Source organism: Oculina patagonica, chromosome 6 (assembly GCF_052425735.1).
Source record: "Oculina patagonica isolate OP01 chromosome 6, crgOcupat, whole genome shotgun sequence".
Lineage (NCBI taxonomy): Eukaryota > Metazoa > Cnidaria > Anthozoa > Scleractinia > Oculinidae > Oculina > Oculina patagonica.
The window spans coordinates 29,109,901-29,133,916 of NC_135763.1; the positions used below are offsets into that span (position 1 = coordinate 29,109,901).

At 36.2% G+C, this 24,016-nt stretch overlaps 1 protein-coding gene and 1 non-coding gene across 5 annotated transcripts; one reads left to right on the forward strand and one right to left on the reverse strand.

The window, feature by feature from the left end:
- Positions 1-952: 952 nt before the first annotated feature.
- Positions 953-19,242, reverse strand: LOC144658245 (galanin receptor type 1-like). Of its 4 annotated transcripts, none has more exons than XM_078518641.1 (2): positions 19,202-19,242; positions 953-2,057 (listed from the first exon to the last, which is right to left on the reverse strand). In XM_078518641.1, exon 2 carries the CDS (start codon positions 2,009-2,011, stop codon positions 974-976), a length of 1,038 nt encoding a protein of 345 aa, XP_078374767.1. In that variant the 5' UTR covers positions 2,012-2,057; positions 19,202-19,242; the 3' UTR covers positions 953-973. The 4 variants fall into 4 exon arrangements, with proteins under 4 accessions (XP_078374767.1, XP_078374770.1, XP_078374766.1 ...); XM_078518644.1 differs by lacking the exon at positions 19,202-19,242 and adding an exon at positions 13,540-13,673; XM_078518640.1 differs by lacking the exon at positions 19,202-19,242 and adding an exon at positions 9,343-9,617.
- A 3,942-nt stretch (positions 19,243-23,184) lies between these two features.
- On the forward strand, positions 23,185-23,258 carry Trnat-agu (transfer RNA threonine (anticodon AGU)). Its single transcript has one exon. It is a non-coding gene; the product is annotated as a tRNA-Thr (tRNA).
- Positions 23,259-24,016: the final 758 nt, after the last annotated feature.

Here is a 24,016-nt window from a genome sequence, read left to right on the forward strand (position 1 = left end):
GCTTGTCGAAAAAAGTTAAAAATACATGATAAAATGTAAATGAAACGCGGAAGAGCTCCCAGGAGCCCTTTATAGAGTGAACTTTCCTTACGATCGAATTGGAATTTGGAGTGTTGTTTTTTTGCTGCGGGAGGAAAACCGGAGAATCCAGAGAAAACCCCTCGAGCAAGGTCGACAAACTCAACCCACATATGACGCCAAGTGAGGATTCGAGCCTGGGCCACATTGGTGGGAGGCGAGCGCTATCTACACTGCGCACACTCAGAAAATCCACTAGTATTGCAAGTTGCGGCAAAAGTTTAATATACGAAGTAGACACGAGTTTAACTTTGCGCAACGTGTTGCCATGGAACCCGCAACACACACACAAAACACTTTCAGTTTGCAACTTGCAATGCAACTATGTTGCGCAAAAAGTTGCAAGACAGTGTTACATTAAAGTAATTTGTGCATGCGCTATTTACATGGTACGTGGTCCTGTTGTTCATTGAATAAAAGTCACTTTTGCTTACGTTATTAGCGTTTGATTCTGCTTGTACTGATAAAACCTGGATAGAACTTTGGTCTACAAAACGATGTACATAATGTAGTAGTATGGCGTCATGCTTCCTGTTTCACCTTAGTACTAAATATGCCATTGAAACGACCTTTGTGACAGTGGTAAAGAAGCCATTAAATGAATCAGTAATAACTGTAGACCTACTTAGAGTTGGCAAGAGGTTTGATATGGGTACTATGACAGTTAGGCAGTAGGCTAGGTACAAGAGTAGACATGTGACAAGAAATCTGGTATGTTCTTCATAAAATTAATGTACCCATGTTGCCAAAAGCCAACAACATTAATGATCAAACGCAGAAAAAAAAAGAACCCCACATATAAGAACCTGTTGGATGGGCAGACAGGAGGGAAGACATCGCCAGAAGGTCCAAATCCCCAGGCACACGCGGGTTTTACTGTATCCATTATCAAACATCATACGCCGCTTCGCAGAGACGTGCGAGTGCGCATTTCAAGAAGTTCAACAGCGTCCACGGTTGTGTCACGGCAAAACATTTTCTTAATTAGAAAAACAAAGCTTCGTCTGTAACTGGAACTTTGAAACGCGTAGATAAAAGGGTTCACTGAACAATTCAGGAGTGTGAGGTACTGTGCGACCTGTTGCAGATAACGAGTATTGGTGTTTGCAATTTTGTTAAAATTCAGGATTATTAAAATGCCATATGGGATGAAAGCGATGAAAAACACCACAGTCAACAAGATGAGCAGTATTACAAGTCTTCTCTTTTCCCGTGTTTCCTCTCTTGTGTCACCCCTTTCACTTTTGTTATTGCAGATTGTGTTCTTAAAATACAGTCCATAGATGATCTGAGAATAACAAAAGGCGATCACAGCGAATGGAATCAGTGTTAAAATAACGAACAAGCAATCAATGTAGATCACAATCCCGCTCCTGGCGTCACCATGGGAACATGTCTGCTCTCCCAAATCATAGAATATACTAACAAACAGTGGAGTTACCATTGCTATGGCAACCAACCAGATGCCGCCAATGACATAGGCAACGTTGTCAGTGGTGAGTCTACGCGACATGATCAGCGGTTTCACCAGAGCGTGGTATCTCTCGAAGGCCAACAGTGTCATAGTCAACGACGTCACAAGCAGTGTTACAATGACGATATGGTTGGTGTAGATAAACTTACAAAGAAAGTCTAGAAGTGGCTGCGAAGACGATGAACCAACGCTAGCAATGATAACATGAATTGCCGTGAATAGTAGAGTAGTGATGTCCGCAGCAGCAACGTTGACCAGGAGGTAATTTGTTGTAGTTCTCATGCTGCGAATCATCTTCACCACTGCAATGACCAGAGTGTTGCCGAGAAGACCAACGATGATGATCAGCCAAAAGAAGATCGTCCGGACAAGTTGTTTTGTTGTCTGGTTTGACTGGTTTTGTTGGCAATCCTGCATACTGCAGTTTGTAGTGGAGTTGTTGGCAAACTCAGCAGACATTATTGTCGCTCCCTGTCACTTCTCAGTTACGACAGGCGATTTGCAACTAAAGAGAACAAAGTGGAAAAATCAATTCACTGAGTCAACCATTACATTAAAGTAGCTGTCACACTGTAGGTTTTAATTAGTTAATAGTTTTAGCTTTTAATTAGTTTTTTAATTTATACTATAGAAGGATTATCTTAAAGTTTCCCTAATAAGTTAAGGGGTGTTTTCCCTCGGATAAGGCTCTTTTTAGACACATTAATAAAGGTTTTGATTGATTCATTTAATGATTGACTGTCGTTATCTGTCACACCGCTGCAACTCAATAGAGGTTTTGTGTATGTACGACATATCGTTTGAACGACTTTTTGGTAGATTTAATATAATATGACCAATCAGAATCTAAAAAGCGTGGGAGGTTGAGTCGCCAAGGCAATGCCTCCATTTTGTCTAAGAACGTGAACTTCACTATTATATGGATGTTACATTCTAGGCCGCTTTAGGAACTTACTGATTGCAAAATAATGTAGAAAAATATGAGAAAAATATGGAAATATGCAGGCGTACGGTATAAACGCACAAGTTGGTACGTAGTTGGTTAACAATATTAAAGTATCAGAAATTGAAAGAGTGAGCGCAGCGAACGAGTTAGCTTTCTGATATAAACTAAATCGTACAAAGCACTTTCCATGTGTTATTGTGTTTATTGTATTTATTCTGAGATTGAACACCGTCAACACCCTTTATGAATTGTGTTGTTTAAACCAAACAGTATTGAATATCGAATCAATCAGGACACTCAATCAGAACAAGTTGTTTTCGTTGAGCACTTCGACGTCCTCGTGGTCAACAGCATAGCAGCTTTATATTTTGTTTCTACCCACTCACCTTTTGCTCTTTTTTTCTCTCTTAGTTTTGAATGTGGATATCTTCAAGTCAACTCAAATTGTTTAACAGAGAAAATAAACTGCGGGATAGTTTGTATAGTTGTTTTGATACTATTGTGCACGAATCAATCAATCAATTGATTTCAATCAATCAATCAATCAATCAATCAATCAATCAATCAATCAATCAATCAATCAATCAATCAATCAATCAATCAATCAATCAATTTATTAAAGTCATGGCGCGGGATGAGGCTGCCCTCTCTATCCGAGCCAGAGGCTCATTTAAAAAGCGCATGACAATAATTAAAATACATTATAGAAACATTGGAAACTTGTATAAGTAAAAAATAATAAAAATAATTAAAAATTTAAGAAAAGGTAGATTACAATACCTTATAAGTAAAAATATTAAAATGTTAAAATGCTTTAACCCACCCACACTAATTGTTACACCTAGAATTAAAATCTAGAAAAATGATAATAATGCTAAAAATAAGTCGCTAAATTCTATGAGATTCAATAGTCACATTTGCAACTAGTCCTTAAGTTAAAAAAGTCAAATGTTTTTAAAAAGATTCAAGTGAATCTCGGTAGTCATGTTACTCGCTTGTAAAAAAGTCGTTCAACAATTTCACGGCCTCCTTTTTTCTATATCTCGTTCCCCAGAAATATTCTTCTACCAAAGAAGGTGGGCAACGAAACATTTTTTACTTTGCGAGGATCCAGGAAAGCCGAGTAAGATTCATTAGCTAAACGCTTGAATTACAATAAAGAAAACCTTTTTTTTTAGCACCGCATAGCGATGCCTTGTGTGCGAAACGTCGCCAATCTGCCTTGAATAAAAACTTCAACTTGATACAACTCAAACGTTAAAAGCAATGATACGCGGCTTCTGATTGGGCGTTTCATTTTTCCTACACGTGAAAAAGCGATATGCGACATTTGATTGGTTACATCGGTTTACGAACGAAAATTTACTTTGCGGCTTTCCAGTGGGTAAATCACAGCATGTATTTAAGAAAAAAGGATATGTTATTAATTTTGGTTTGCACTTTCCTAGAAAAAAAAAAATACGAGTAGGCAATTTGAGGTATACTGAAAAATATCTTAAGTGCAGATAAATTGAAAATGAAAATATGTCAGGGACGCATGATTTTATCTCTTTGTTCACTTATTTCCCGTACGGTTTGAAATCGTTTAATATATAAGTCAAATAACGATCAATTAAGTTTGGAAAGTTTGCCCTACAGAGACTAAATACAAATTTCTTCAAAATTCTTCCCCAGGGTGATGGGCTCCTATTTTTTTTTTTTTTTAGCCACCGTTCTATTTTTTTTTTTAACGTTCAGCTTCCTTTTAGTTAAATTATTTTTTATTTTATTAAATTACCTTGCCCAACCGGACATAAAACAAAAAAATAAGAAAAAAAAAAAAAGCATTTTCAGTATTATAAATTAGATGATTCTTAGTTTGGTTGTAGTTATTAGATTAAATAGGTGATTAAAGATTAATTAAGCGATGTGTATTAATGAAAATCTAGTTTCGCGGTTGAAAAGCTGAGAAAATGTGCGAAAGTTACATTAAACTGATGTAACAGTTTTATCAGGTGATAAAGAACGTTAACAATCTTAAGGCGAGGATAAACGCGAATTTGAGTAAAATTTAAGAGGTTTTAATTAAAAGGGTAAAAAAATGGAATACCACCAAACAGTAGAACCCCACGCAAGAGCACTCCAGGTTGTCAGGGAACTGTCTGGTGTCGCTACTTATTTTTTTCTTCAAATTATAATTTCAAAAATCACATTAAATTTTCACTGAATATTTCTTAATTTTTTAAATTTTACTTATCCTTTGAGAAAAACTATCTCCTCCCAAAAATCACCAAAAAATTTACAAAACATAAAATTTTGTAATAAGCATAGAGTTTTTCCAATTGCCTAACAAGCGAACGAGATATTTGCATTTAATCCAAGTTAATCGGTGGATAAACGGCCTTCAGGTGCCTAAAATTTTTGCACGCGTTGCATGCCTACTGCAAATGCTATGTACGCGGTGGACTACGTGACTAAAGGGACAGAATGTCCTTTATCAAAAAGGTAAAAAAGTCTAAATTGGACGAAAAATCCAGAAATCGCTTCACAGCGATCAAAATGTGATACAAATTCATCACCTATGAAGTGTGTCTTACATCAAAATAAAAAAAAAACTTTAACTGCTCTAATTAAGCCGTATAGCTCTCGCGTACGATCCGGCTTTCGTTTGTACATAAAATCAATAATAAGCTGCAAAGAAAACATTTACTCTGCCAATTTCACCAATTTCAGGCGCGCTGAGAAGAAACTTACCTTGTATTCTCGTTTAGAGTTCACTTTGCAAGTGCGTGATTCAAATGTACTCGTATAAATTTTGAATGAAAATGTGTTCTGTTTTGTTTGCGGAAAGGGTGCCGATCTTTAATTAACGGAGGAAGCAAAGGAAAGCATGTCAAGGATTTGATTCCATTTTCTAATCAAATTAGGATTCAAATATGCACGGCACATTGTATTCATTGCGGTACTGATTGATGCGTAGTCAGCGGATCGGATGTTGTGATTTTACCGACTGTTAGCTTTTGGCGAAAACTTTAGATGTCAGTTAAAGCTTCTACAACGATACGCACAATGCGTTTCAGCGCCCTGAGAAAAATGAAAAAAAGAAAAAAAAAGTAATATGATCTGAAAAAGTCTAACTTGCTTGAGGCGTTGTTATCATTGCTGTTTCTACATTTAATCCGACTCTTATACAGGATAAGAATTGAAAATGACATTTCACCTGTAGTTTCAAGATCTTTTAATTAAGAGAAACTGCAGAACATTGGCGCTAAAAAAAACACCTGCTTCTGTGTATTGTACTGTACGCGCGCGCGAAATAAGTCAAAACCTTGTTCAAATAAACACAGTTTTAAAAAAAATTAATTGAACTATCCCTGACCCAAACTTGTAACATTGCCATCTTCACGGATTTAGTATATTTCTTAAAATTGAATTTCTCAGGATCAGTTTTAGTCTAATGCTTGCGTGCGCTGCGATGCGAAGACTCGAGAAAAAGCTGAGCAATCCAGGAAGGCGGACGAAATCGGGAACGACAGCGAAGAACGGACTGACGGACACGCACGAAGCAGCCAATCAGCGACACGGTCCCCGCAGCCAGTCACGACACCGAACGACGACAGAAGGGATCCAGAGACGCGAGACGACGGCGAGGCCGGACCCGGGCTTTTCTTACAGTGCAAATCAAAAGATGGCAGTTCGCGACTTCTGCGTTTTTTGCCGCTGCGTTCTGTCCCGGCCCCTGCGTCTGCTTTTCGACTCTCGGAGATCTTAGTTCTCTTCAGCTAGCTTGTTATGGAGTGTGCGCGTTTTGTCAGTCTCGCTTGTTGTAGCCGTGCTTTCCAGCGTTCAAGGTCTCATTATTGACGTGAGCTACACTTGCTGTCCTAGTGCTCAGTATGGAGTACAGTCACTAGTGCTTCTTTCAGAGTCCCGTGCTGGGTGGTTCTGTGACTCTGTATCGTCACGCATCTTGTCATGTTTGTTCTGTCGGACGGGAGTTCCTCTCTTAGTATTTGTTCCGTCCCGTCTGCTCGCCCAACCGGCCGCGCGCCTCCCGGCAGTGCTCATGTCACCTTGGTGACCTATTTTTTATTGTTCGTAGTACATCTAAACAGTATCCCTTGATACACTTGAAAGTAACACACTTTTTTTTTTGTACGTTATCACGATGAACAACAAGCAGTTGACAATTTTCTTCACTTCCATTGGCCAATATGATGGTTGACGATGTGTTGACATCAATAAAAAGGTTGTCAGTTTTAGCATAAATGCACAATTATTTTCGTAGAAAAGACTGTTGGAAAACACCTAGAAAAACAACACCATGTAACGTTTGTAAACTGTGCTTAAAAGCTATAAGGTGATACAAACTATCCTTTCTTATAGAGGTTTAAAATTTGTTCATGAAAATAAGAAAACTGTATCATGACTACTGATTTAAGAAATATCAAATGCCACATCGTTTAGAACATGCAATACCCCTCCCCACCATTTAAAAAACATAGAGTACTAAGTCTAAGGTACCCAAGTTTAATTGAGAAAGGCGCCGTTGTGGCTCCGAAAGCTCGCGAAAGCTAAAACATTTGCCTTTAGCTTAGCCTTAGCATGTTTTCAACAGAGTCAGGCCGGGAAACAATATCTTTAAAAATAGAGTAGTTTTGAAAACTCAAAATACTTTATTTTTTGCAAATTTTTTTCTGAGGCGTTTCGTTGAATTTGGAACCAGGCCACGCATATGCAACCTTGTCTTCACATCCAAACGATACTACTACTGACTGATACATGGAAACCTAGTAAAACTTTCTGTTTCTCAGTTCATCCAACAGTGGAATATCCACTTGATCTAAAAGTGGATCTTGTCTTTGCCATCAAGGCAAAAATTTTGTAAATTGATTTGGATTTCGTATCCTCATAGGAAAGCAGCTGTATTGACATCTTTTGATTAAAAAAAAAAATCCATTTAGGTACAGTATACCTTGACTGACAATTTTTTATAAATGCATTGTTTTTTAGGGGAGGTTTTGAAAATAAAGTTATATAATACAGTTTCGAAAGAGCCAATATGGCAGTGTTTTATCGTACACTTTTCCTATTCAATTAAACGCCCTCTAATTTTCAAAAGTGCGTGGTTTTGTTTTCTTTTTCTATAAATTCCTGGATTTTGGTGTCTCCAAAACTGGCCTCATTTTAAGAAAAATCAAACCTTCCTAAAGCCAGGGGTTTAAGAATCATCAATGTGTTCTATACTCAATTTCAATAGCATGATTTAAGGAAGCCTTACTTGCATGTCGATCGTAGCAAATACAACAAAGTTTGATTGATGGCCCAGTACTCGAAAATGTCAGAAACCCAGAAACGGAAGTAAAAGTTAGAAAAACTTTCGAGTGCAAATTGATTACAAAATGAACAACTGAGTCAAAAACACAATGTTCTCATTTTAAAGGTTGACTCGGTTTTTTCAGCATCTTCGAGTTCAACTTTTTACCTTAATACCGAACAATACGAAAGTAAGTTTCCAGTATTGCACAAAGAGATTAGGATAATTTAACAAAAATCACACCTTTTTTCCAAACTAATCAATTATAACGTTTCTGCTTTGGTTAAGCCGAAATTATCTGATTATATTTCCTGAAGTTAATGAGTAAAATTTTTAAAAATTTTTAAGCTTATTACAATTATTTTTCTTTTTATTTTCCATTATCCGTTAAAAAGTGCAAGTATTTTTTTCTCACGAGTTTTGTAATAAAATTTTATAAATCAAAAAAAATTTTGGAAATTTTTTTAGGTTTTTTATCCCCAAATTCCATTTTTAAAAATTTTTTTTAAAAAAATTAAAAAAATTTTAAAATTTTGGTATTTTTTCTGTGGGGGCATTAAGGACAAAATAATATTTTTTTTTTTTTTTTAAACCCTTTTTTTAAAAAAAAAAAAAAAAAATTTTATTTTTTTTTTTTTAAAATCAAAACCAATATTTCTCCTCCCCAAAAAGAAAATTTTTTTTTATTTTTTTTTTTTTTTTTTTTTTTATTTTTTTCTTATTTTTTTTTAAAAACCCCAATTTTCCACACAGCGGCTAATATTATTGGTTAAAGGTGAAATGAGGCTTTATCCTAGAAAGAAAGTTTCTGACATTCGTAACAAGAAAAACAAACACGAGTTTCTAACCATTAAGGTTTAATTGTTTGAAATTCTTCGTACACCGACCGGTCTCCTAGCTTGACATTACAAACCTATATTTTCCAAGATCAATTATTCAGTTTCTCCTTACAATATCGGTATATTTCAAAGAAGCAGGTAACAAGAATGAGGTAGACGATCAGCCAGGGGATCTAGTCCGAGTGTACCACAGAATTTTCAAGGGCAACGCATGTCAATAAAAGTAACTAATTTTTACAAAATTATCTATTCAATACTTTAAAAAGTTTCTAGTTGTCCAAATTTTGTAAACCCCGCCAGCAGTCCGAACAAAAATTACCGAGAAAAGGTGATATTAAATCTGATTGAGCCCCTTCCAGTTATCAGCAAAAAGATCGGTTAATCTCTTCCAGAGGATGTAAACCGACAAGAAAACATCAGTTCAGTTCAGCCCAGTCGACGAAAAATCCCACAGTTATGCTTTTTCAATTCTGGACGGATCGAAGAGATGACATTTACAACATTATAAAAGCGTGTCTAAGGTAATCAGTAGCGCCTCTTTCTAGCTGAAGACTTAACAAAATAATTGCCAAAATTATGTCCGTTTTCAAGTGTTCCGAAAGACAGTTACATCAGAACGCAGTCATACAATATAACGAGCTTACTAGGTATTAAGCTGTCGCCGTTTGAGAGAAAAACGAAGACCACTTTCAAATAAGACATTTCTTACCAAAGTTGATGATTGATTTCCGCTATGCCTGGGTTAAATCAAAGATGGGGACACGAACTGCTTCTATCAATATGATTCTGAAGGGTTTTCTTCGTTTTCGCAGAGGATGTGTTTTCTTCTTTCAACTGTTTTGCTAATTCTGTGTTTGATCAGATGCGGTTGGCGACTTGTGAGTACTCTATTTATTCTCGAATCTAAAGCTCCGCTGTCATTTTAATGAAAGCGTCGACAAATTTAAATGCAAAACACGTCCAGATGATTTTAAAACCTTTATGTCACCATCCTTACAAAGTACACTTTACCTTTCCATTAAAAGGAAGCAAAGCAATTGGTTAAATAAAAATCTTCACACTGTGTAAACGACAGATGTCAGTAAGGCTTTTTAAAATGATACACTGTTAATCTTATTTGACTAAGCAAAAACGCATATTTTATATCAACTACATTAACAATTGCTTTATTTCCGCGCATCATGGTCAAATTGACTGTCTTTGTTTAAGCGAACGCATGCTGATGGAGACAAAATAAAGAAAACATCTAGAAATTAAAGAGTTTGACCCAGAATTTCTTCTTGAAATCGTCTTGAAAATATCGCTGCATTTGTTTAACAGAAGTCATTTAATAAGAAAAACCACAATTATCATCTAAGATATTTTTTCTTAAATTGACATCAAATTCTCAGAACTTCGAAAGAGAGGCGTGTCAATTAGAGAAGACATGTAAAACAACATGTGCTAGTTTTGAAGGAGGTCCTTCTTCCTTTACACATTGGTTAAAACATTGTTTGTGAGTCACTTGTCGTACTTCGGTGCATGCAGTATTTTTTGTCGGAAATTTAATTTAACTGATAAGGCAAAGGCGAATCAAATGTCTAAAAAAATTCAAATTTCAAATTGATGTTCACTTCACAAACGACTTATACTAAAGGCCGCAAGTTAGAGGTGACACCAAAGTGCCGCGTGATAGCAAAGTCGTTGTCTTTAACTTTAAAATCACTTGGTTTGGCGAAAGAACGAAGTTTCAAAACAAGGAGGCGGAAGGAGATGAAGTCATGTTTGGACATATGATTGTTGGATTTTGTTCCCGCATACAATGACAAGAGGTCCCAGGAATACTGGACGGAAGGATACATTGTTATGCATAATAAACGTCTCAGATTTGATCAGCGGAAAAATAAAACAGATTTCGCAGAAGACGGAAGGTCATGTCGCAGCGCCAAGTAGCAGCGACAAAATCTTGTGTTGTTCACACTCAGGGGGGCATGTAGCACGGACGTACAGCGAGGACATGTAGCAGCAACAAAATCACAATATGTACACACGAAGAAAATGTAGCGGGAACATGTAACAGGGCCAGTTTGCAGCGACACGTCCCCTCGTGTGTGCTGATAATTTTTGACTCATGCAACAAGAATTTTGCAGCAATTTTGTCCCTGCGACATGTCGCACGAAGTTTCACGAGTTGATTACGCGTGCCAAACATAATCAGCACACACGAGGGGACCTGTCGCTTCAACATGTCCCTGGAACATGTCTCCACTACATTTTCTTGCGTGTGTACACATTGTGATTTTGTTGCTGCTACATGTCCCCGCTCCATGCCCCTTCAGTGTGAACAACACATGTTTTTGTCGCTGCTTCATGTCGCTGCGATGTGTCCCTGCGACATGTCCCCGCTTCATGCCCCTTCAGTGTGAACAACACATGTTTTTGTCGCTGCTTCATGTCGCTGCGATGTGTCCCTGCTACATGTCCCCGCTTCATGCCCCTTCAGTGTGAACAACACATGTTTTTGTCGCTGCTTCATGTCGCTGCGATGTGTCCCTACGACATGTCCCCACGTGTGCGGGGACCTTATGTGTTTTGATAGATGTGCGTTAATATCATTTTAATGATACTGATCGATCTTGTTTAGCTAAAGGTATCATTGGCTTTCTTCATAGTCAGTTCGTGCACAAGGCTTAACATTTTCAAATGCCCTTAGTGATATCACACCTTTCCTTTTAAATAAGTTATCAGATATTAATTATATAATAAAGACAACTACAGCTTGATCAGTCACGTGACCTTCTCTCTTGAAAGAATTTGTTTCCATGACAATTGTAAATTTTTAATTAGACAGTGTCGATAAGAAAGTCTCACCGGGTGACTTGCCTCATTTTTGGTAAGGTAACGATTTGTTTTCATGGTAACAATGAGAAAAACCTCGCGCACTCATCTGAATTGCCCTGAAACATCACTTTAAATGCAATTATGCCAGCAATAGCATTCTTTCAAATAACGGGTAGTTGAACAAAAATGAATTTGGGACCGTTGGAACAGATTTAAGTCTTAGGCCAGGGCCAAACGTCGAACTTCACATGAGACGAACTAAATTGCAATTTTGGTCGACCCAAACATGTAAAACTCGACCGTTGGGTCAAACGTCGAACATTAGTCGTCGAACCGACCGTCGAACCAAAAAATTCAGAGCAGCAAGAACGAATATTTCGAGGCTAAAACATACATCATCATACAAATTTTAAATTGGTTCATTAAGTTTGTTTGATGTACAAATCGACGTTTGTCCCACAGTTGATCTTCTCACGTTCTATCCGTCTAAAGCAGACAGAAAGAACGTGTTAGTCCATCTTAATTCAGTCGGACGAACTCAACTGAGTCAAACGTCGCACTATTCATGAACTTTATTCCTCAGTTTAGTTCGTCTCATGTGAAGTTCGACGTGTGGCCCGGGCCTTAGACCACTTCCCAATGTCTGACGGATTCTTTTGTTGAAAGGTAAAAGAGGTCGATGTCTTTTGAACATTGCGAGGGCTAAAATATATTCCATTAACAATCTAATTACTTGTTAATGGTTGGGAATTGTTTGCATTGGGGGGAAATTAACAATTAATTCTCGGCGGATTTCTTGACAAAATGTGACGGAAACTGTCAAATTGTATTCCAGATGTCGTGAAAGCTACTTTTTAATTCTTATCTTCAAAGACAGGGTTTTATTAACGAACAATTAAGAGAACAAACGTCCACCTTTTCTGTGTACAATCGTGGAAGAAAAATACAACGTTACAGCTTGCAACGATGTTTTCGGTTCGTGATGTTGAGGAAGTATGCTTTTGTCAAAACATGGCAACATTAAATTGCACTTTCCGCCTTAAACAGGACACCAGCTGAAATTTCGCAAGGGGGTTATATTGATTAAAGTCGGAAGGGCTTCCCTGAGCTATTTTTTTTAATTATTATCTAACCATTTCAGTCCCACACTGGCAATAATAATTGGCCATCCATTTCTTCTGTTATATTGCTAGTCTAAGAATTTGATGATTCATGAACTCAATCATCCGAAAGTTGATGCCTTCTTTTATTTTTGTCTCCTGTCGGTCTGTGTGATAATGTATTGACGTTGCAAGAGTGAAAAATGGTTATTAAATAAATGAATAAAAAAGCCTGTCGTTCCGAGCAAGGGCTTTAGCTTCGAGACTTTGTGTTTAATTTAAATTTAGATACGTTGATGAGATTTTTGTCATTTGAAAGAACGAATAGCAGATAGGATTTTAGAATTGAATTAATTACTCGGCTATTTGCTCTCAGGAGCGAAAAGGAGAAATTAAAGCAGTCTATGTTTACGTTGAAAGCGCCATAAAATTACTAGAATTCCGAAAACTGGAGCAAGTATCTTAGCTCTAAATGTCCCACACCAAACTAAGATACTTTAACATCCAACAGCATTGATAAGTTCACGAAATTCTGGAAAGCTTGATAAATGCTGATCAGAAATAGAGAAGGTTTCTTTTTTGGCATTCATTTATAATCCATCGAAAATATTCTATCATCCTTTTGGGTTTATTCAGTTATCAAGAACGGCGGTAATTAACATTTTACAGACAACGAAAGCCCTTCGCATGGACAGTTACCGCAACCCCGTTTAAGAAAACAAAATTGCAACCAGAACCTCAAAACATATAATTGTTTGTACAAGCTATCAAATTTAGCAGAGTCTTTACGATCGGCCGCTTCAGTTTAATGACTGAGAATTAGCCAGACTTCTTTAATTGCCAAAGTGCATTAATCCTTATGGGTCAGTTGTAGAATAATTCTCAACGCATACCAAAGTTGCGTTAATAAACAAGCAAGAGAAGTCACATTGCACTTTCAATTAAGGACAACTGCGAATTGATTAAGTAGATCAGTAAATCCTTACCTACATCAATAACAGAGCGAGCCCCGTACGCCGTTATAACCACATGCATCTGATATAGCGAAAGCCGCCCGTGTTAACACGTGACTGTTTGCATAGTGTGCCCATCAAGAAGAGGCAACCGGTCTGGTCCCGAGTTTGTTTAAACAGTGTCGCAGTTTCTATAGCAGCCGGCGGGTTTGAAGAATCTGCTGCAGTTGCCATAACAAAAATTTGGACTGAGGTTTTAAGATCTGAGCCGGGTTGTTCGAAAGCCGATTCACACTAACCCAGGATTAAAAGTTGATAGAGGGTTATGTTTCCCTTGTATACAAAGTGTTTTTATTGCTTATATTTTGGGGAGTTGGAAACAAATAAACATAGCAAACATTTGGACTGAGATTTAGAGCTCTAGGCCGGGTTGTTCGAAAGCCGATTCACATATATACTAACCCAGGATTTAAAGTTGATCGAGGGTTTATTTTCTCTTGTATCAAAGTGTTTATATTGCTTATATTTTGCGGAGTTGGAAATAAGTCGACGTCAAAACTGAAGGACAGAAAATGTAAACAGATAACCTTACCTTACTGAAGAATAAAAACTGAAATAAAAATTCACATTAATGCTAGCTGAACATTAAGTGGCATCTTAGCTTAGCTCGGGATTTTTTTAATCGAGTTCGTCATTCACGTTCAAAACTCCTATCAAAATATTTAGAAATGAACAAAACAGCCTGCTACTGAAGGTCGTTTATTTAATAATTGTCCTTCAAAATCACCCGAAAAATCGCCTGATACTGGGCCCATATTTACAGCTAAAAATACTACGGTTAGGTAGCGCTTTGCAGACTTTGGACAATGTAATGACAAAATTCATATTAAAAACGTTTCTTGTATCTTCAATCACATTTAATATTGAAACCATAAACCAATTATTTAGAAATGGAATTTCTTTTTCTTTTTTTATTTTAAATTTTTTTTTTTCCTTTTAAGAAAAAAAAAATAAAAAAAAAAAAAAAAAAAAAAAAAGACTTTGGACAAATCTTGGCATGAAAACTACGTCTGTTAATGTAATGACGGATAACAATGGCTTGATCATGACCAAATATGGGCATCGTGACATTTTGTCGAATAATAGATGGGTTATATTGTATCCTTCTTGCTTTGGAAAAGGTCGAGAATTCTTCCGAGAATTAAAATAAATATCTAGATTTATTCGAATACTCAGTTAATTGCAAACGTCCAGGAGTCGATGAAGTGAAAAAGTCACTGTAGAAATTGGTTTGTGGGCGTATAAGTTGCGTATTTTTTCTTGTCTTTTTAAACAGGCATAGTACTAAAGCCCCCGCAAACGAGGAAACATCATTTCCCTAATTGTTTCTTGGGTGCACGCTAACGACGAATTGTTTGCTACGAAAGCCGAAACTGTTTCTGGAGAAAGGGAGATTTTTTTATTTCTCGGAAATTAAAAAGAACCCAACTTCCTTGCCAAATGCTGCGTGTACGTTGAACCATTTAGGAAAAAATGTTTCCGCAACGAAAGTTTCTTCGTTTGCGGGGGCCTTAAGCTGTCGCATAAATATATGAAGTTAATGAGTTGTTCACGTTACGCAGTACATTATTGGTACAGTAGAGCTCCAAGTAATCTGGTTACCCATGTATGCCTGCTAATAAGTTCCAGAGTTTTTGAGTTTTATGTATTTGATTAAAAACGATACGATGAAGTCACGTTCGGATCAAATTCAAATTTTACCTGTGGAACTTAATGACCCCATTAAGTTCCTCAAAATATAGCACTTAGGTGTTAAACCCTTTTCCGTTCATCATGGTATGAACAATTACCCATTAAAGACTTGGATCGAAAAGAAATGACAGACTTCCAACGTTTTTGCCCCAAATGGTAATAAATGCGGGTCACCGAGGAAATAGAAACTTAAATATATTGGAATAGTGGTAATTTTTAGCACATTATCACCGTCGTCAGACATCCTCTCATCTACAAATGCTTACCCTTTTATTATTGCTGGGTTTTCTACAATGTATAAATGTTAACCGTTTTTCAGGTAATGCTTTAATACTGAATTTTTAATAGTCAACCGTAAAAGGTTTAGTCGTGGAGGTAAAAGGGTATGCGCACGATGAGGAAGAATGAGTATACGTCAAACATATCAGATGTGTCGCCCTGTCCTTTTTTTTTTAAAAAAACTGCTTTTCCTTTTCCTCTTGCACAAAAAGGCCTTTACTCTATGGTCTAAGCACTGAGTTACTGCTTCAGATTTTATTTATCGCAAGAATTTAGACTTTTTATTTATGATTGTAAGAGTAGAACCCAGTTAATCTAGTTACACATTGCATGCATACTTATAAGTAACTAAGTTCTAGAATTTTTGAGTTGTATTTCTTTGATTAAAAACGATATAAGGAAGTCACGTTCACATTAAATTAAAATTTCACCTGGGCAACTGACCCCAATGACCCCATTATGCTCCTCTCATGAAGCACTTAGGTGTTATACCCTTTTCCGTTTACGTTATGATCAATAAAGTATAAAAGACCTGTGCGAAAAGAAATAACTAACAGACTTCCTGTGCAATTAGGAAATAGAAACTTAAATATATTGGAATAGTAGTAATTTTAGTACATTCTCGCCTTTTTCAGACATCCTCTCTCCCTAATAGGCTCCTACCATTTTTCGAGGTCTGTTTGAAAAACTCAAACCTTTTTATTATTGCTGGGTTTTCTATAACGAAAAAAATGCTATTTTTGCAGCTGATCTGTTAATACTGACTTTGTTAACAGTCAACCGTAAAAAGTGCCTTAAGATTTAGTCGTCAACGGACGGCGAAACAAGGGTGAAATGTAACTGTCAACTATCGTAGAATGTAGCGCACTTATCAGATGTGTTCAGCAGCCCTATGTTTTTAAATTCTGTTCATTTTCCAGTTGCTGAAAAGTATTTTTACTTTATGATCGAAGCACTGAGTTACCACTTCAAAACTTTATTCATCGCACGAAATGACACTTTTATGATAAAAAATAAGAAAAAAATACACTCTTTTTTATTTTTTTTTGGCAAGGCTACTAGAATCCTCAAAGTGCATCCACATATTGGAGAGATTGAGAGATTTACGTTATCCCGCGAGATTCACTTCTGCTGTCTTCGTTAACGGGATGAGATTGTGGTAATTTTGAGGGATTGATTTAGAATCAAATGGTAAGTAGACGGCGTTGCCGTGCCGCATAACGTCATGCTTAATGTCTCTATTAAGTGTGACGTTATACGGCAAACGGCAAACGCGAGCTCGCCTTTCATTTTGTTACTTTGTGATAGAATTCTAAAATAAATCCCGATAAAAATAGGGAAAAAAATCCCACATTTTATATGACAAACACAAAACTATTCATTTCTGCGTACGAACGCAAAACGGCAGAGGGCAGAAGTTTAGTTTTTGCCATTCGCGGGAAAAATAAACGTCTTGCTATTTTTTCTGTTAATAAAAACCGTCAACCTTCAAACGGCCTAAAATTCATCCACCCGCGTACTAACCCCCTCCCCCCTCGTATATGAGCACCTGCTCCGTTGGCTGTAACTTATAATTTCAAACATATATGTTTTCCTTTTTCCTTTTTAATTTGCCAGATAAGAAACACGCAAACCGCTAAAACGTCAATTTGTGCAACGTAAATCCTTTTATTTTAAGGAAAAGGTTTTATTAGCTCACCGCGTGATTAAAATTGAAGAGGAAATTCTATTAGTGTTCATTGTTTTTATATAGCAGTTGCAACGTATTATGTGCTACGTTTCAATTCAAGGTGGTCTTTTATGCTCGAGAACTTTGAAACAGAATAACTTTCAAGAAATTTTAGTGTTTTAAAGGCCGTCAACTCAACATTTGGTATTTGAATAATTCATGATCGAAAACCGCAAAAAGTGTTATAGATCGATCTATTAAATTGTTTTATTTCGACTTAAAAGCAAATTGCATAGACACATAAACATTTCTGTGTTGAATTTCTGTTCATTAATATTCGTTATCTTTTCGTTCTTCGTAACTTTCCAAGAAAATATTGCTGAATATTTTAGAAGAAAAACAACCAGCGTAGAAAATAATCAATCAATTGCTATTTTCTCCTTAAGGAGCATATGTTGTCAAAAACACAGGTGGCAACGGGCAATATGAAAGAAAAAAGCATATTATCTACACCTTCTGACAACTGACAGCAAAAAACATTAATATGTAAATATGCGGAGTTTATAGGGAAGTTACAAAAAATTACTGTTGGCGTCCCAAGCGAATCGTTAAGACCTACATATTTAGCGAAAGGTCGAAAATTTGTTTTTTATCAATGTTATTTCTGATCTCTTGAATGCTTTCTCGTTGATAGCTTTTGTTCAAGAAAGTTGCATGTATACGTTGATAAGATTAAAGTTCGATGCCGCGTAAATTTTGGATGAATTAATTTTAGGATAAGGCCAGATGCCATTGATATAACTGATTATTTCATCCTTAAAAATACGTTTCTTCGTTTGCTTAAGTGGTATTTTTTCAAGCCTTAACAAACAGGCTTTTAACAGAGGGAGGAATATATAAGAGAACGTTTTTACTGGAATAAAGAGAGGAAAAGTTTGAAGTACAAGAGAGGCAGACCTCTTAATAACAAAACAAAAATATGTACATAAACTTGCAAAGAAAAGCAAGCAGACAAATCAGTAAACATGACCAGATAGGATCGATAACGAAATGAAAGAAAATATACCAGAGTTCCGTTTCCACTCGAACAACCGCCCAGAAAAGGAAAGTCTCAGGCCATTGTTGGACTTGGAAAAATGAAAATATATTGACGTCAATCGTAAGAAAGTTGCCAAAACCGTACGAAGTTTGTCGTCTCCGAAATTGATTGATTAGCTTTGCGGTTTGCTTAGCAGTTTAGCGGAGAACGAATCATTCGCAGACGATTCCTGTTGGAGAGCCGAGTTTTTGACCCGTATGTAGCATACTCTGAACATATTCCAAGATAAAATGCATAACCAACTCGATGTTTTTAATTTGGCTTTAACTCATGATTTTAATTTGACGGTTATGAGTTTTTACAAAAGGAGAAACTGTCAGTTGTCTCTGACAAGTCTTGTACTCATTTTTTTTTTTTTTTGGCAGATGAAGGTTTTTATTGCCCTTGGAGCGATCGATGCTGGCCTTTTTTTTAAGGTCTTTGTAATTGCTTTTATATTTTACATATCTTACAGAAGTTTTAATGAATTATCTAGTTACATAGCCATCCTTTTGGAAGAAGTGTTTTGAGCACTGCTTCTTGTTGTTTTTACTGTTGAAAAAAATTAACCATTTGAAGCGGGAAGTGTCAAAAATTCGTTGAATGCAAACACTCCGGCGAAAGGCTTGCGCTTACGTGCAAACAAAATGGAAAAAATTACAAAGCAGCAATACCATGTTTTTCTCTCACTGTTCCCCTTTGCTGCACATCATGATCAAACTTTCCCTGACCTCTATATTCAAGCACTGATGAGGTCACACACAAGAAGAAGCTAAAGATAGCGACTCAGTTACCAAGAGAGCAGTCGGAATTTTAAAGCTAGTTTCCTTAGAGATACTCAGTAAAAAAAATAATTGAAATTAGAAATGGTTTCCCTGTCTACTGTGCATAAAGAGTAACACGAGAAGAAGACTTACCGTATACCGTCGACTTCAAGCGTTGTTTCGAGATGTTAAACTGACGCACAAGTGACAAACTCATTTCTGGTCAACCAGAAATATATTACGTATTTCCAAGGTATATATTATTGCACAACAACGAGTGTCCAATAAGAAGGCAAATTATTAAAATTGACTCATCATCCGGAGACATTTGTTTGCTTATTGCCGGCATGCGGCAAATAATCAACATATTCATTCAAGATTTGCACGAAACTGTATTTAGAAATTTGGCACGGACAATTCGAAACTGAACCACAAATGATTCAAATATTGGTATTTTTATGACTGTATGCCAAGATATGAATGAGTTTATCTGTAAAATATATATAAAAAAAACAAACCAATTGGAGTAAAATAATTATATTTTTCCGAGGTTTTCAAGAGATTACCGATCGATATGTTTCTAATTGCAATCACACCGCGAGGCTTTTTTCATGTGCCGAAAGCTATGATTAATAGTATTGTAGAAACTAGAGACTAATAGCTTTCGTAGTTGCGACTTTCGGTCAGATCTTGTTTCCGCCAATTAACGTTTTCTTTCGACAAAGGCTATGATGTATTGCTCAAGGGGAGTCATATTACAGCTATGAAATGACAGGCTCGGTTTCATCTCGTAGACTGATGACGTCATCCATCAGTAAGATATTCACGATATCCGCCATCATGGTTTTCGTATTATTATGCAAATTAGCCACGTTGTCTGACAGGCGGCAAACATTGAAATGATGCCGTTTCTCGAAAAATTGGCCTGTCGAAATAGTGAAATATCTGCGCCAAAATCACATTTGAGATCCAGGTTATGGAATAATGATTTCATTATTGAGGTAAGTTTGAGAAAGTTGCCCGATAACTTGACTTGTTAGCTACGCAAGCCGTTTTTTTATGAAAGCGCCGAGATTGTGTAAAACTTAGAATAGTTTTACAACAATATTGAAACTAAAGCATGGTATGAAAAAATATCAGACATAATAAGAAACCAGCTGAAATTTGTCCATTTAAGCTTGTTTGCCCCCTCAGATATCACGTGAATAATTTGCATTATAAAGCGAAAACAAACATGGCGCTATCTTGAATAAGACCTATTATCTGAAGTTGTTATACTTGATTGTGAATGTTCTGTGATATCGACAAATTTTGCCAGCTGTTATATGAAACATCCGTTTACTGCACATTTTGTCAAAAAAGTATGTAGCAAATATAGATTACGAAAGAAAAGAAAACCAATTAATTTGAGAAATTTAAAATTTGAACTGAAGTTGTAAATGTCTTGTAAGGTTTGGAAGTATCGTTTTGTAAGTAGTGCAAGTGTTGTGTCGCAAGCAAAGTGTAGAATTGCAAGTAGTGTAAGTAATCTTTAGTACTGTAAGGAGTGTATAAACATAGTATGGTAAATTGCAAGAAAAGTATAGTATTGTAAGCAGTGCAAGTATTGTAAGTAAAGTGTAGTGGTTGTAAGAATAAAAAATCACTGGAAAGTGGAAACGAATATTTGATGGGCTTACCTCATCCGACACGCAAGTTTCGTGAATGATAAGTTAACAAAATTACGTCAGATTTTTTACGTCTGTCTTCTTATTTACAACAAAATACGTCATAACATTGCTTTGCCACAGACTTTGACAGTGTAATGACGAAATTCACGTTTTTTTTTTTACCAATTTTTCTATTCATAAGTTGTTGGACATCTTCTGTATTATTGCAATTTTGGTTTGTAGGGGGTTTAAAGCTGGGTTTACACGAGCAATTTTTATGTGGAGACTTTTAAAAGTCAATTGAAGACTTTCCTTTTTAAGAAAGCATTTCGTGTTTAAGCGTTTTAACTTTTCAATCACATTGTTTCTAGTTTGATTTGTATGTAGGTTCATTCTAATTTTTATATTTTTATATTATTTTTACATATAGTAAACAGCGCTTTAGAATATTTATAGTTTTAGCGCTATATAAATGTATAAATTATTATTATTAAATTATTATTAAGGCTGTGTTCGAGCCAAGAAGCCCATCAGGCCGGAGCTTATCCTCGTATCAGTAGCATAAAGCGACTGGATGGGATGCCAGTCCATCGCAGGGCTACCCCCCAGCAGTAAATTCTCCGGTACCCATTTATACAGCTGGGTGGATAGAAGCACTGTGAGAGTAAAGCGTCTTGCTCAAGGACACAGCACAGTGTCGACACAGTGACCACAGCCAGGGCTCGAACCCGGACCGCTCGTTCCGGAGTCCAGCGGACTAACCATTAGACCACCGCGCCTCCCGAGAGAGCTTGGGACTTGCAGAGGTTAATTCCACTCAGATAAAGTGGATTACTCAGGACAAAAAATTATAAAACGAACATTTTTCCCTAAAATGATATATTGCAAGGAAAATAAGAGTGTGACTGCCTTTGAATATCAAAGGTTTGAGTTCAAAGTTAACTCCACCTATATAATACGTACAAGGCTTTCGAAGTAAACGTCGAGTAAACGTTTTGAGAGATCACCTTACGCTATCTCTTTAAGTCAATGGGCCTGGGACACTTTTTTCAGTTATACTCCTCTTCGACATTGCCAAGCCACTGAATTTAAATCAGGTAAGATGCTTTCTTTCTGCAAGTATGAGAAACCATTTTTTGTTGCAGAGTATAAAAATGTGTTTCGGGGAATTAATGCAAATATTTCATTTGCAAGTTACATAAGTAAAGCTCGGAAGAGTAACATTAAAAATTTTTTTTAGCCAATCCAAAAAAACCAGCTATGTAACAATGACAAAGTATTTATAAACTGCTCTAAAAGTTGTTTTGGATATATCTCTTCAGTAGATAGTTCGATTACTGTGATTGGTTAATTCAGAGAGGTTTTTCTTATGCCCACGAAAAAGAAGTCTCCACTAGGTTTGCGAAGTTGTTATTTTTAAGCAGAAAATATATACGGAAACGGTAAATACAAAACTACCTTATTGTCACTTATTTTCGCGGGACTTTAGTTATTAATTTTCGCGATTTCCCCAAAAACGCGAAATTAAAGACCCGCGAGAGCTTTAATACCTTTCTATATAATTCGTTTAAACTAATCAACGTTACGGTCTGTTTTCTACATAATTATCTTGGTGCAGTCGCAAAATTTAAGTCCTGCGAAATATGCCGTTCCATTTTCGCGAAATTAAGTTCACGCGAAATTTATTTGCACATCAAATCACGGTGGCATGTTTTTCAGGCCATGTTGGCAACAGTTTTCACATCCTATAACTGCTAACTTATTTGAGAATCAAACGTGTGGTCGTGAACTACAATCTTGTTTAAAAGTTATATTTGCGGCTTTGCCATCTAGTTTACGAATGTCAACATTGATTAATATTTCGCAAATATTTCATTACGTGATCACCAAACCGGTTCATGGCATCTAACAGAACAATCATAAGCGGCTCCACGCTAGGTTAATTGTTGCGTGGAAAATAAATTAATTTACGTTAGAAAAGACATCTTTAAAGGAGCTTCGTCACGAGGATTTTGTCAATTTCTGATCTCAACTGTTCTGAAATTAGTTTGAGGCAACTGAACCCACGAAAACATTGAACACCTGTTGGAAGATGTAACCTTAACTTGCGTAGAGAAATAGAACCACGGCTAAAAATATTGATTTTTTGAAGACCAGCCGAAAAACTTGAAAAGTTTAGCCTTAATTTTTCAAGTTGTAATCCATTTCCATCGTAGCCATCCGCAGCCAGAGACGCTTGCTAACAGTTTCAGTGCTCTAATATGGCAATTGTTAATAAAAGCGGACCATTATTTTTAGATTTCCTATGACACAAATACACATTTGGCTGATCAAAAACTGTAATAATCCAGGACAAAGCCCCCTTACTCGAATAGTGATGGCGGCAAGGGATTTAGTATTTTGGGCGCCGAACGTTAATTTCAGTTTGTTCACATTGCCCTGTTTGTTGTTTGTTATTACGAACTCACAAGTGGCCAGCTCCCAGTTGGCTTGATAGCTCAGTTGGTTAGAGCGCTGCACTAGTATCGCAGAGGTCATGGGTTCGATTCCCGTTCAAGCCTGAATTTTTTTCAGCTAGGCTCGCTTTTCTCAACTGCTCATGTTAAGTACATTACTGCGATGATCTTTTATTTGCTTAAAATTTAATAAACACTGTTGGTTAGCAGCTGTTGTGTAAGTTATCAGTTGAAACATAGATCCCCAACAGATAAAAATAGATCTCCTGCTAATGCTACTATAGCAGCAGGGTACTAAGATTACAATATTTATGAAGCCCGTGAGCAATAATTGAAGCAAAATTAGTTTTTAAGTAATTATTAGAACACTTTTTATGATTTATCTTTAACAGATAAAATTGTCAGAGTAGAATGACATGTGAGCAAGATAACCCAAAAATAGAGAAGTTTTCATAAAACAAAATCAGCGCAAGAAATTTTTAATGAATTGCTTTGTGTGAAATGAATAAATAATTTCAATGTTACAAACAGCAAAGCAAAATCACTTTGTAAGCAATAATTAGAACACTTTTTATGATTTTATCTTTTACAGATAAATTTTCAGAGTAGAAAGATATGTGAGCAAAAAACGAAAAATGGAGAATTTTTATAAAACAAGATAAGCGAAAATTTTAAATAAATTGCTTTATGTGGAATGAATAAATAATGTTGTGCTGATTCAGTTAAAATTTATATTAAATACAGCAATGATAGCAGATGTAAAAAATTGAAAACATGAAAAATCATTCACACAAATTTACACCTTTGAATAAAACATCTAATCTGTATTGTTTAAAATTCTTTGTCAATAGTAATTGTTCACT

What these genes read in the sequence shown, in the direction of transcription:
- LOC144658245 (XM_078518641.1), bottom strand. Translation starts at nt 2,011, where the DNA reads ATGTCTGCTGAGTTTGCCAACAACTCCACTACAAACTGCAGTATGCAG.